This window comes from Eurosta solidaginis, chromosome 1 (assembly GCF_040869045.1).
Source record: "Eurosta solidaginis isolate ZX-2024a chromosome 1, ASM4086904v1, whole genome shotgun sequence".
NCBI classification, from domain to species: domain Eukaryota; kingdom Metazoa; phylum Arthropoda; class Insecta; order Diptera; family Tephritidae; genus Eurosta; species Eurosta solidaginis.
Genome location: NC_090319.1, coordinates 87,771,810 through 87,785,243, shown reverse-complemented (window position 1 = coordinate 87,785,243; position 13,434 = coordinate 87,771,810). Strand labels below are relative to the sequence as shown.

At 39.8% G+C, this 13,434-nt stretch overlaps 1 protein-coding gene across 6 annotated transcripts in view; it reads left to right on the top strand.

Annotated features, from left to right (window-relative positions):
• Positions 1–1,262: 1,262 nt before the first annotated feature.
• The window catches only part of Efa6 (Exchange factor for Arf 6), a 340,573-nt gene continuing 328,401 nt past the window's right edge, over positions 1,263–13,434 (top strand). For 4 of the 6 annotated variants that reach the window (XR_010948411.1, XR_010948413.1, XR_010948414.1 and 1 more), the window contains exon 1: positions 1,264–3,366. Coding sequence is in view for 1 of the 6 variants with exons in the window: in XM_067759023.1 (XP_067615124.1) it covers positions 3,232–3,366 (135 nt within the window). In the remaining 5 variants the exon portion in view is untranslated. Of the gene's footprint in view, positions 3,367–13,434 lie in introns of all 6 variants that reach the window. The other 2 variants (XR_010948410.1, XM_067759023.1) reach the window with 2 other exon arrangements.

Below are 13,434 nucleotides of genomic sequence, written 5' to 3'. Positions count from 1 at the left end.
TACTCGCGATTTTTGCAGGGAAGTCTATGCTAAGTATCAGTAATGGAGCCTTAATGAAGAACCATGGCGCAACGATACAAGGTGGCAGCATGGGACAGCTGATTAAAAACTTTTTTATTTGATTTGATACTTCAACTTCCGGCGCAGTACGATTTTGACATTTGTCCATCGAATTTACAAAAACAAAGTACATGAAATTTTTATTTATGTTTGTAGGTATGTCACCATGCTGCCACCTTGTAACGTTCCGCCATGTGAAGAACGCAGATTATTGTTGGCCGGTCACGTGACTTTTGAGGAACAATGTTATTTGTGATTGTGATCGCCTAGTCACAGCGGCTTTTAACCGTGACTATCACTGAAAAAAAAAAAATACCCCGCCAACAGGAATCAGTTTTGGTGATTCTATACGACAGCATGACACTGCTAATACGCGTCCAAAAATATCGAGAGAGGCGTCAAAAGACGCGTATTGCCCCCGACAACAATAATCCGAAGGCAAAATATAAAAATTTTGGATCTGTCAACAGATATTTGCCAAAGAAATTGAAAATTTTCATGTGGTTGTTGTATTTTTGAAGATTTTGTGATACCCACAAAAAAATTGTGAACATAAGTGTTTTGCGCGGATATAGTTTTGGTCTCCAAACCGGTTTCTGAGTCCTCCGGGGCCATTTTCCGGTTTTTCGTTAATATTTTTTGAACGAGCTAAAATTTTTATTTTCAGCCTTCGGATTATTGTTGTCGAGGTCAATACGAGTCTTCTGACACCCTTCTCGATATTTTTGGACGTGTATTAGCAGTGTCATGCTGCCATATAGAATTACCTCAGTTTCAAATTTTTCCCTGCGGATAGTGTTGCGAATAATAAACTCTGCCTAATTTTTTGGGACATCTACTGTTACTCAGTCGCAGATAAGTAACATGCTCATTGTATTGGTTTATAGCATAGAAGCAATTTGTTCCTGTGATGAGAGCTATGTTTGAGTCTGTGTTTGGTAACGGGAAATAAAAGCTGTCACAGGCAATCAGTCACGAATATTCCTTAAGCTGTCGCTGAAGTGTACTGTGATATTTCAGTAGCTGTGACAATATCACGGGTACACGGATATTTGTCAACTCTCACGCAGTGTTGCACTCATTCGTACATAATTTTGTGTTTATTTCTGTTGCACGCAAATTTGCAATTGTCAAATTAGCTTATTGCGTCCAATTTGGACGCAGCTTTTACTTATTAGAACAATTTTGTACTCAAATTAGCATAAATATTTCAAATTTATGTAAATTTACCGGCAAATATTCCCTCCCACTTGTACATACCGCAATAGGGCAACCCGTGTAACGACAGCAATTTGCCGATTGGTCGCGACGGCGAATTTTGCTGACATTCCTGTCAAAGAAGTTGAATACGACGCAAGCATTTTTGTGGCGTAGCTAATTCAGTGGTTTTAAGTTGTGAAAAGTGCATAAATAAGGAACATAAGTGGTATCATAAAGCAAAATTTTAACTCTTAAACTGTTTGTGTTCATTCTAAACAGTGTAGATAAGTGAAATATAAAGCGAAAATTTAAATTCACGCATTTGTGGGGAAGTGATAGGATACCTACGCGAACTCTATGAAAACGGCGCAGTAACGATGACAACTGCGACGTTTCGTTAACGTCGACGTGTACGTAGACGACAAGTCTGCTAAGTAGACGAAGCACATCGACACGAACAGCGGCGGCAATCGGCGTTATTATGGTGAATCAAACCCGTTGTTGGACTAACCATTGTGCAAATTGAATTCGAATTGGAAGATATTAGTTGAAGAAAAAGTGTATATAACACTTTATGAAAAAATGATAAAAGTATATAAATGAATGTGTTGGCAAGATTTCGCGATATGAATACATACGTATATTTATATAAAAGTTTAGTAAAGTGTATTTGGGAGTGTGAAAAGTGGTGATGTGAAAGAGTAAAGTCAGAAGGTACTTAAATAATATAACATTAAAAAAGGAAAATCAGAATTGGATGTTACACTGAAGTTGATTTAAACGTGCATATTATCCTAATTTGCTTTTATAAATTTTTATTATTTTGGATGTGTTTATGTAAGGTACCAAAACAAAATCAAACTGCATAAACGAGCCTGCAAGCGAACGAAGAAACTGCTGGTGTACAAGTTCTTCCAGTCACTACGATGCGCCATCGTTGCTGTTTGTTGGTACATAATATTTTGATGTTTGTATGAGTTGTGTATACGCCGTGAAAGTGTGTGCAATGAATGCGGTGTAATATGTGAAAAAGAGAAGCAGAGCAAAGCAAGACTGGTAAAAAAGCTACCGTAGGATCGTAGTATCTCGCGAGTTAAAAAAGCAATAACAAATTTTGTTGGCTGTGTTTGTGGTTGTTTTTATTATTTTGCTATCGGCTGTCTCAACAAACACCAACAATTTCGGCTACGACCAACACTTAGTTTCCGACGCAAGCAGCGCCGTTAACTGCGGCAGCAATTCGACCAAGCCCAAAATTTTAAGTCAGCAAGTAGTCAAAACACTACAGAATCATCCACACGAAAGTTCATAGCTACATAAAAAAGAAAGATCCAAGTTAATGACGATTGCTAAAAATTGGTTAAACTCTGCGAAGAACAATAAAAAAAGGATATCAAAAGTCAATAAAAGTAATAAAGTGGCGAAGGCGTAAATGCAAGCTTGAAGATAGATAGCACGAAGGCAGACAATTGAAAGGGCAGAATAAGAACACAGTCGCAACAACAACAGCGTTTATTAAAGGTGTTGCAATTGCAAACTTGCATATGAAAGACATAAAAGCTATGTAGCCGCAAACCCTGCGACGCCACCTTTGACGACAGTGACGTTGACTGCGACGGTGAAGGCGAACAAGACTGATGTCACTTTCTTTATACGGGTTGGTGCAATAGAAATTGAATAATAAATTAAATAATAAGCAAACTTGAAGTTATTCGAATGTTTGCTTGAAACAGTGGGGCCGTTAATGCCCTTTTATTGGTGGGAAGTTATAACAAGATAAACAAGAATAAATACCATCAAGTTAAACTTCCAAAAAACTCGGGTTTATATTTTGTGACTACATTAGCGCTAGCCCTAGGTGTGGTACGTACATACATACGTTTGCTGAATTTGTTATAACAATATCAAAACGGCAGGATTTTTCCATTAACTTTTTGGTTTGTTTGCTTCAGCTGAGGCATAAAAATAATAATGGCCGCTGAGGAACTGAAAGTGGTTTTGCGGCGTAATGAACATTCCGGTTTTGGGTTCTCGCTGTTGGGTACCACTGGACCGCCGCATGTAATCTATGAAATACATGAGAATTCACCGGCTGCTGATGGTGCGGTAAGTGAGATTTTGAGTTATGGCTATACATACCAAAGATGACATACATACATACATATGTATGTACAATGCAATACATATGTATGTACTCATGTACTTATTTGTTTGTTTTGATTTTTGCGGATCCACTCTAACTGGATATGAGAACTTTTACATAAGTTTCATACAGTTGCAAAAGAACACAGGATTACCCACATTTATTATTTAAGCTCAAGTTTTGTAAATGAAAGTAGGTTTAATACACATAGGAGGTTCCATGAAAAAGTGAACCTTGGTGCGGGGATAATTTTCTTATAACACTGGAAAAATTGTGGTAAGCCATGTTGTAAAAACCTTCGAAGAACAGCTAAAAATACAACATTTATTCTACAAATGTATTTACAAAACCTTGTCTTTTTTTCAAAATTTGTATGCAGCGTTAGAGACTAGTTTTAAATTGTCCAACAATTCAGTTATGACTTCGGTGAAGTTGTTAAGAAATTATTCAACAATGATGTAGGTACATAAGTCACACCACCCGTGACAAGTAAGCAATAACAGATGTTAGAATTTCTGATGCCCATATTCCTAATACAGATATTAACTAATTAAGTTCATTTGAAATATTTATCAAAATACGGCATGAACTACAGTTTGAACTTTGGAATCTTAATATTAACAAATTTATTGAATGCTTCAACATGTTCCACCAATGAAAAAAGCTGTCCTACCCGTGACACATATATACATACTTTGCATTATAGCAATAAAATCATTTAAGGAAAATTTTATATTTTTACGCTATTGGATTTCGCATATGTTTGTATACATATGAAAGGCCAGCGACAACAAGTACATATACATATTTATTTTAAGAGTGATTAAAAGCCAAACTTATAAAACATAAAACGGCAGTGAAAGCTTAACTTCTCATTTTCTCCCTTAAATCATGGACTTATAGTTTTTTCCCATAGGAAGCAGACATACCGGATAATTCAATTCGGAATAATTTCAGGATCACTTCGGGATTATTTTAGGTGTCATTTCGGGAAAACTTCAAAACCATTTCGAGACTGAAAAATGTTCTTTGTCAATATAACTAAAGATCGCTACCACCAAAATACTCCCCGAAAGTTTTGGGGAGTGTTATCGATGTTGATGGTCCTTTGTCGGGTTGTTGTTGTTGTATTAACGATAAAGATACTCCTCGAAGCCTTTGCGTATATATCCGATACGAACTGGTCACAACCACCGTTAAGGTAGTAGCCTGGCCATCTCGGGAACGATTTAGTATGACCACATGGATCCTTCTAGGCCATACCGCCCTCCCATCCGCTATATATATGGGGAACTTGGGGTCGAGTGACCCTCTGCTGCTAAATAAACGGGATTCGCCACCGGTAGGTGATGTTGACAATTGGGTTGGAGAAGCTATATATTGCGGACGTGTTCTCAATCCTGCCCTACCCAAGACGTATGATTACACAGATTTATTATTTATGCTGTCGGAATGCATTTGATTCCGGTCAACCCAAAAGCTAGCAGCTCAGCAGAATGAGCCACTCTTATCGGACGGTTGGAAAGGACGTGTTTCCAATCTTCCCTGTACCAGCTTTTATGTAAACATAATTATAATATATCATTGTTGTAGGAATATACGTGATTCACATGAACACTCCAACTGTTTGTCTGGGACGATATTTTCAGGAATTCTTTCCCAATTTGATTGCGAGTGATATTTGTATTTGACCTGATGCATACGGTTCCTCTGTTCTATTTGGATTGCCATGTACGCTCAAAGATCAGTAACATGAAATACAGATACAAAATATTTTATCTTATTGGAAGGGTTTTGCAATATTCTAATAAACTTTTTTTGAAGGTGTTTAAGTTTTCACAATTTTTACATGATTAGGGAGTTCATTAAAACATTTCAGGCCTTTGTAAAATATATTTTGCTTGTCCATTTCTGTTTTGAGAAGAGGTAATCTAAAATTATTATTTTCCCTGATTATTTAAGAATGGGTTTCATTCACATAAACAAGTTTTTCACTTAGGTAGGCTGGTAATTTACCATGCTTAATATAAAATACAAATTTCATTCTATGGTAAAATATCAACTGTTTCACACTCAACCAGTTTAGTGCATCAATCATACTCTTTATGGAAGTGTCGTACCTCACTTTCAATATAAATCTCATAGCCTTGTTTTGCATAATTTGTAACCTGTCTACTTGTGTTTCATTGGCAATAAAGAATATTGTAGGGCAATATAAGAAGTGCGGTTCTATGATGGATCTATAAACTTTCAACTTATATTTCTTACTAATAAGTTTACATGATCTCTTCCAAAATCCAATTTTTGGCCCATTTTGGCAACAATATAATCAATATGATCCGTAAACCTCAGTTTATTGTCAATCAGGATCCCTAAGTACTTAAATATTTTGACATCCTCAATGCTCGTATTCATTATTTTTAGATCTAAATTAAGTGATTATTTATTGGTCGTCCTAGATAAAACCATGAACTTAGTTTTTTTAACGTTAAGCTTGAGTTTATTAATGCAAAGCCATCTATACAATGAGACCAAATCTTCTTGCATTTTGCTCCTTGCTATTGAAATGTCCGTTTCATTTACTTCAAGTAGCGCATCATCTGCAAACAACCTGATTTTACTATATTTTTAGTCGCCTCTCACGACAGGAATACCTGCTTTGGCTATATTTGAAGCCCTCTAACCTACTAATCCTTAAGTATTTCTTATCGCTACAAGAACAACAGCCACCACCGAAACACCTGAAATAGTTCACTTAAGTCGCCTGCCATCGTCTGTGTTAAAATACGGCTTATTTCCTTGCAAAAACTTAAATCCCAATTCTCAGCCGGTTCTACCAAAACGGTTCAACAAACATGAAATATTGCTTACAATTGTCCAAGCCGCAACATCTATTTTTTTACTTTTGTAAATTTTTTGTGATTTGTGCGCGAATTGATTGGCATTGTTTTGCATGCAATGATGTAACTATAATGACGGTCTGGTAAAAATCGCATTTCCGCTCATTGGTAGCCACAACAATGTTGACAACTGTAAATTGAAACTGTGAAGAACTCTATAAGATAGTTAAGGGGGCTTGAAAATTCCTGCGGTAGGCACGTCTGTCGTAAGAGCCGACGAAAGTCGGCAGAACTAGAGGATTGACATAGTCATACCAAATCTTCACCGAGTCGGGCTAGTAGCCTAATGGTCCCAGTTTCCGAGATATACCGCAAAAAAGTGCGGCAAAGAACAATAATCGATAATACGCCCAAAACGTTCGGGCTGTGTGGGTTTATCGCTACAAGAATAATAAAAAAAGAACAAAGAAAGAAAAGGCAGCGCTTCCCAAGACAGTCGGTTCTACGTACCGGAGCGACCCGGAATTTTTCCCGACCAAGGACTGTCATTCCAGTATAACCCCATTTAATTTGTTGCGTCACTCCCACACATTGGTATCCTCCCAGCAGCTCCTTGCAGCGGGACTGCTCTATATTCTCTTGCTCCGGGAAGGTATCGAACCCAATCCGGGTCCGTCTCCTGCCCCCGGTCCTGAGAAATGGTTTTGCTGCATCTGCCTGAAAATAATCTATTTAGGACGGTCATACTCTTTTCAGTGTGTCTTATGTAAGGGATTGTTCCATCGGACAGGTTGTTCTGGGCTAGATCCCAAAATCAGACGTCCACGTAACTTCTATAAATCTTTTGTGGCTCCTTGCTGTTCACGCCCTAGGGCGTCCCGTGCCACTTTCCTAGATATACCGGGTACCCCAATGCTTACCCAAGGACGTCCAGTCCCAGGGCCACAACAGCAGTTGCGTCCTAGCCTTCCACAACCCAGGCGTAGTCACCCGTCACTTACTCCCAGAGTGACGACGTCTCCCCCATGCACTTCAGAATTCTGCAGTTAAACTGTTATGGATTAACTGGGAAGATCAAGGAGATAGTCGATTTCATGAAGCGGCACAACATCCGCATTGCTGCGATTCAAGAGACTAAACTCACAGCAAGATCTGCTCTGCAGACCTGTTCTGGGTATAATGTCCACAGAAAAGATCGCGAGAGCGGAAATGGAGGCGGCCTCGCGTTTATCATACATCACTCTGTGCAATATCATACACTTGATCCTGACATCGGCCGCAGGGACAGTGTCTTAGAACGTCAAGGCTTATCTGTCCGGTCAGGCGATGCAAACCTAGAAATCATCAACATCTACATCCCTCCTGCCACCTGTTGCCCCAATGGATACCGCCATAATATCAGCGCCTTACACACTGACAATAATCGCATCATCTTAGGCGATTTCAATGCCCATCACGATCTATGGCATCCAAACTTGCGGGCGGACAGTAGGGGTGAGATTTTGGCGGATCAAATAGAAGAAACGACGTTCTGCACAATAAACGGAGACGCCCCCACACGTATGGTAGGAAGCTGTCACAGTTCGCCGGATATTTCAATCGTGAGCGCAGAACTCGTAAACTGCGTCAACTGGCAGCCGAAGGTAACATAGGCATCAGACAACCTGCCTATACTTATTTCGCTCGAGCGTACCGCCGCTTTGCCGCCCTCCCTATCCCGACTGAAGCCCGCCAAAGAGAGCGTGCTTTCCTCAAGGTCATTGAATCGGTCTCGGCTCGCTTCATTCCCACCGGTAGAATTCCCGAAATTCGGCCCCACTTTCCGGCGGAGGCCGCAAATTTAGCGAGAGAACGTGACCTTATAAGACAGCTCGATCCCGGCGACCCCCAAAGAAGGGATATAAACCAACGCATCATATTACTTGGGGATGATCACAAGCGGGCGAAATGGGAGGAGCACCTAAGCGGTTGTAACCTCTCTGCCGGTTTAGGTAAAATTTGGTCCACCGTAAAGTCCCTATCGAATCCGTCTAGGAACAATGACAAAGTTTCCATCGCCTTTGGCGATAAAGTGCTGTTGGATGCGAAAAAATGCACGAGCGCTTTCTTCCGACAATATATAATGGATTCTACGGTAGACAAAGATAGATGGAGGGCCAACAGACACGCACATAAACATAAATTCAGCGCGTCACCAATTACCATCACCGCCAAAGGGGTTGAGGATGCCATCGGTCATGCTAAACCATCCAAAACAGTGGGCCCAGATGGCATAGCCATGCCGATGCTTAAAAGCCTAGGGAAAGAGGGTTCTAAATATTTAGCAAATGTCTTCAACCTGTCACTTTCCACCTTTGTCCTTCCCGAAAAATGGAAAATGGCCAAGGTGGTCCCGCTACTAAAGCCTGGGAAACCAGCTAACATAGGAGAGTCATATCGCCCGTTATCTCTCCTATCGCCAGTAGCCAAGACGCTTGAAGCCATTTTGTCCCCTACTTCAAGGCAAATTTGCAGCTAGCCTGTCATCAGCATGCCTTCAGAAAACTCCATAGCAACACCACCACGCTAAATGCCATAAGCGCCCAGATAAATTGCGGTTTAAATCAAAACCCCCACAATTGAACAGTACTCGTTGCGCAAGACCTATCAAAAGCTTTTGATACGGTCAACCATGGCGCGTTACTGCAAGACCTGGAAGGGTCTACCCTTCCCCCATGTCTTAAAAGGTGGAGCGCAAATTATCTGGGTGATCGGCAGGCATCGGCATTTCTACATATCTAAGCTACCTTCGCCACCATCGTTTCCTACGCCGATGACTGCACAATAATGGCCACAGGCCCAGGCCCACAGATCGATGAGCTTTGCAACAAACGGCTACCTCCCTGATCTCTCCAGTTTTTTCGCCTCGCGAAACCTGGCATTATCACCGACTAAATCCTCCGCGACCTTATTTACAACATGGACGTCCCATATGTCGACCAGTTTGAACATTCACGTGGATGGCACTACGCTACCGACTGTCATACACCCCAAAATCTTGGGTGTGACGTTTGATCAGGATCTACATTTTAGTGATCATGCAGCCGCAATTGTACCGAAAATCCAGAGCCGTAATAAAATCCTCAAATCCCTTGCTGGCAGTACTTGGGGAAAATACAAAGAAACGCTCATTACCACATACAAAGCAATTGGCCAGCCGATTGCATGCTACGCGTCGCCTATATGGTCGCCAAGCCTAAAAACTACTCACTGGAAGAAGCTACAGGCCTACCAAAATACTGCTCTCATAACCGCCACGGGTTGTCATCTTATGTCCCCAGAACACCATCTACATAATGAGGCGAGAATACTCCCCATCAGCGAGAGAAATGAGATGGTAACCAAACAGTTGCTGTTGAATACCCAGAAACCTGGGCATCCCAACAGACATCCGACTGATAAGTCAACGCCGTCTAGGGGCTTAAGGAGTCATCTCCGTAAGCACTATGAGGAAATACGGCACCTGAGAACTCAGCCGTATGAAGCAAGAAACACAAGGAGGTCCTCAGTGAACTCTACAAACAGGCGTCGGACCTTTATTCCAGGGGGCCTACTCTGTATTGCGATTCGAAAATAAATTGCGATGTGAAAGGTAATTGGAACTGTGTAGCGCCATCGCATCGCTAACAATGTCGCTTTTTTATTATTCGCTTATTTTTTGCTTGAGTAGGTATCACTGACCCAGTGTTACCAGAAGTTTTTTAGAAAAGAAGCTAAATGGGCAAAAAAAAAGCTAAAAAAATTCTTAGCTAAAAAAAGCTAAAAATTAAAGGCAACTTTTCGAGGATTTTATTCATTTTTCATAAGAATCTTAGCATTTTAAACAATTTATACATCTAGTAAAAAATGCAAATTAATTTTTACTCCAAATATATTTACAGATGCAATCTGTGTTTTATACAAATATTTTAAAGTCAATCATTTGACCACTCCTCTACTACTGCTACAACTATTTCACTGCTTGCAACAGGATATACGTATAAACGGTAGTAGGTGTGAGATAAAAATATACATAATGTCTTAAAATATTTCGATATCACAGGATTCTTTATCATCTGATGAATTGCAATAAATATTTGATTTGTTCATTAGTTCAATGAGATCGTTTGTAAATCATGGCAGCACTTATTTTCTTTCCTTAGTCTATACCTTACATACAAAATTGAATTTAACATTTTTAAATGTAACCTGTTACGCTGCTTTGTTTTAACATTGTCCATGGTGCTGAAAATTCGCTCCACTTCTGCATTACTAATTGAGAGAGTTTTTCGTGTTTTAAAAGGTCGATTTCGCTGCCTTTTGGCTTCAACACAGTTGCATTATGCTCTAACAAAAGTGGTGCAAATGCTTATTTTTTGTTGTGCTCTGCACAATATTTGTATAATGTTCAATGTTCAAAATCCTCCCAGTTCAGAAATTGAACCGGAAGAATTGACCGTTAATTTTATTCTTAAATTCTCACGGTCCATTCTTGGATTATGGACAAATTGTTCTTTGGCAAAATTTAGCTTTTTTTTCTATTTTGAATGTAATTCCCATGTTATTTATCTCTTTTAGGACTTTTATTGAGTTGCTTTGGTTGGGTTGCATTTAGTTGGGAAGTTACTCTCTTCCATAAATTATTGGCCGTTGTCTTTGCGCTGGGCGTTTTAAGTAACTCTTTGGCCAAATCTGGGTGTGTTGCCATGAAGTCCACTAGGATTTCAAATTGTTGCTTTTGTGTTTGTTTAGTCTTTGGAGTTGCCCTATATATTTTTAAAAGAATGTACAATGAATATAAACATATCAATTTATAAAATCATCAATTAATACTTATGTACATATTTGAACAATGCGAATGCCTATTAGTTGTAGCAAGAAAAATGCGAAAATCACTGCTGTTTGACATTCGCTTTCGCTATACAGAGTGCTGGCAATGCGAAAAGAGAGAAAAGTTGCGAATGGGCAAAATGTGAATGCGAATGTCAAAATATGCATGCGAATGTCAAGATACAGAGTGCCGATTTTGCGATTTCGCGTATTTTTCTTTCGTATCGCAATACAGAGTAGGCCCCCAGGAATTGCCCGGTGAATCCAGTACTCAAACAACAGTACCCAAAACTTGCGGAAGAGAAACGCATACTCCCCAGGGAAACGCGAGTCACTCTAGCTCAACTTCGTTCTGGATACTGTAACAGGCTAAACTTTTACCTATCCAGAATCAACCCCGACATACAAAATGTATGCCCCGCTTGCAATGTGTCCCCACATGATACCAACCATCTCTTCAATTGTAATGTGGAACCAACGCCTCTAACACCCCTTTCATTATAGTCCACCCCTGTTGAAACAGCAAGTTTCCTTGGACTCCCGTTAGAGAATATTGATGACAATTTGTGATCGGTCGTACCTATAGAAATCCAACTAGGTTCTCTCTTGCCTATAATTACTACTCGGACTGTTTGTCCGACCATGACAAATAAATATCAAAGGTGTATACGTCTTCAATCACACTCGCCCTTATGTACGGCTTGAAATCAGGGACTGTGTTAAGAGAAGATGGAATGGCGCTTGGAGAATTCGAGCGTAAAGTTGTCTGGCTGTAATTCGCCGATTCGGTGAATGATTATCAACTAACTGAATTAATCGAAATAAAAGGGCAACACTTATTTTAAATATACATTTTTAGGCAATTTGTTTTTATACGCTATTTTTGTATAAATTTGATTGTAGATTCACGTATTAACATTTGCAACAAAAACCTGTTAAAATTAAATTGTACAAATATTTTCTTAATTTTTTAACACGTCGTGGCTCTTGCTCTTCATTTTGCCTGTACAGCTGTTCATTTGCCCGTTATAGTAATTGTTGAGCATGACTTCATCTTTATAGGTTTTTGTTTCGGTATCTATCAACTGTATCTATCGTCTTTGTCACCGAATGTGTTCGTTTTGTTGTTGCGATATAAGTACTTAACGCTGTTTCTGTCCGCTTTCCAATTAGAAGTTAACAAAAACTTGAAGATGTATTAAGAACTAGAAATGAAAGTGATGTTCGGTTGGAGGCAGCGCTGTCATACTGTTGTGGCAAAAAAACAGAAGCGAAGAAACCACTGTTTGTTTTCATATTTTTTCACTGAAGTGCTCTTTCAGTATTTCAGTCGGAAAAAAAAAATTTTAACACTCATCTTCATGTGTTTGAATATATGTATGTATGTGTGTTATGTATGTACCCGCGGCAAGTAACTATGCCTGTCGTAAGAGGCCAATAAAATACCCAAATGATCGAACTGTTCTTGATTCCTGTTTCTTTAGCAGCCGAGGCTCTGGCGACGCCAAGTTCCTCATGGAAGTAGAGGGAGGGAAGGGGGGGGGGGGTGGTGGCCTAAAAGGTTCAACATTAAATTGTCGAGATGGTCGGGCTTGTACCTTAATGGTGCTTGTTACCAGAAAATACAGGATCTATATACGGCAAAGGACCATCAACATCGATAATACTCCCCAAAACCTTCGGGAGTGTTTTTATCCCTACAACAACAATAACATGGTTCTTTTTATTCTCACAAGTTAGAAGCTGTTTTTTTGCGGCTGCATCAATTGTATTGCGAATTTAACAGCCCAGTCGTTTACATAGAGCTTTTCATCTCATACTTGGCTCTGTCAGATAAGTGCGTCATTTGTTAAGAATGTCTCAAAAGGGAATCTATAGCTAAAAAGAGGGAAAAGCAAAGCTGAAAGTAAGATAATGTGCTTTCAGGGAAAGTTGCGTTGGCCAGGGAAGAAGAGAGAACGGAAAAGGAGGAGAAGAGAAATATTTATTGAAGAGACTAGCTTCAGCACTGCCATAACAACAACAACAACAATCTTCAGTGACATAGAGAATCACATCCGCAAGCACTATGAAGAAATCCGGCACACAAGAATTCAGCCGTTTACACCAAAATAGCATAAACAGCGAACCCCGTTCTCAAAGACCAATAACGAAACTCGCAGTTGAGCAAAGCAGATTTTCCAGGGAAAAGCGAGGCCATCTGGCGCAACATTAATCTGGATACTCCAATGGGTTAAACTCTTACTTATCCAGAACCAACCCCAACACACTTAATGGGTGCCCTGCATGACACCAATCATCTTTTCAATTGTAATATGGAACCAACGCCTCTAACACCCATGT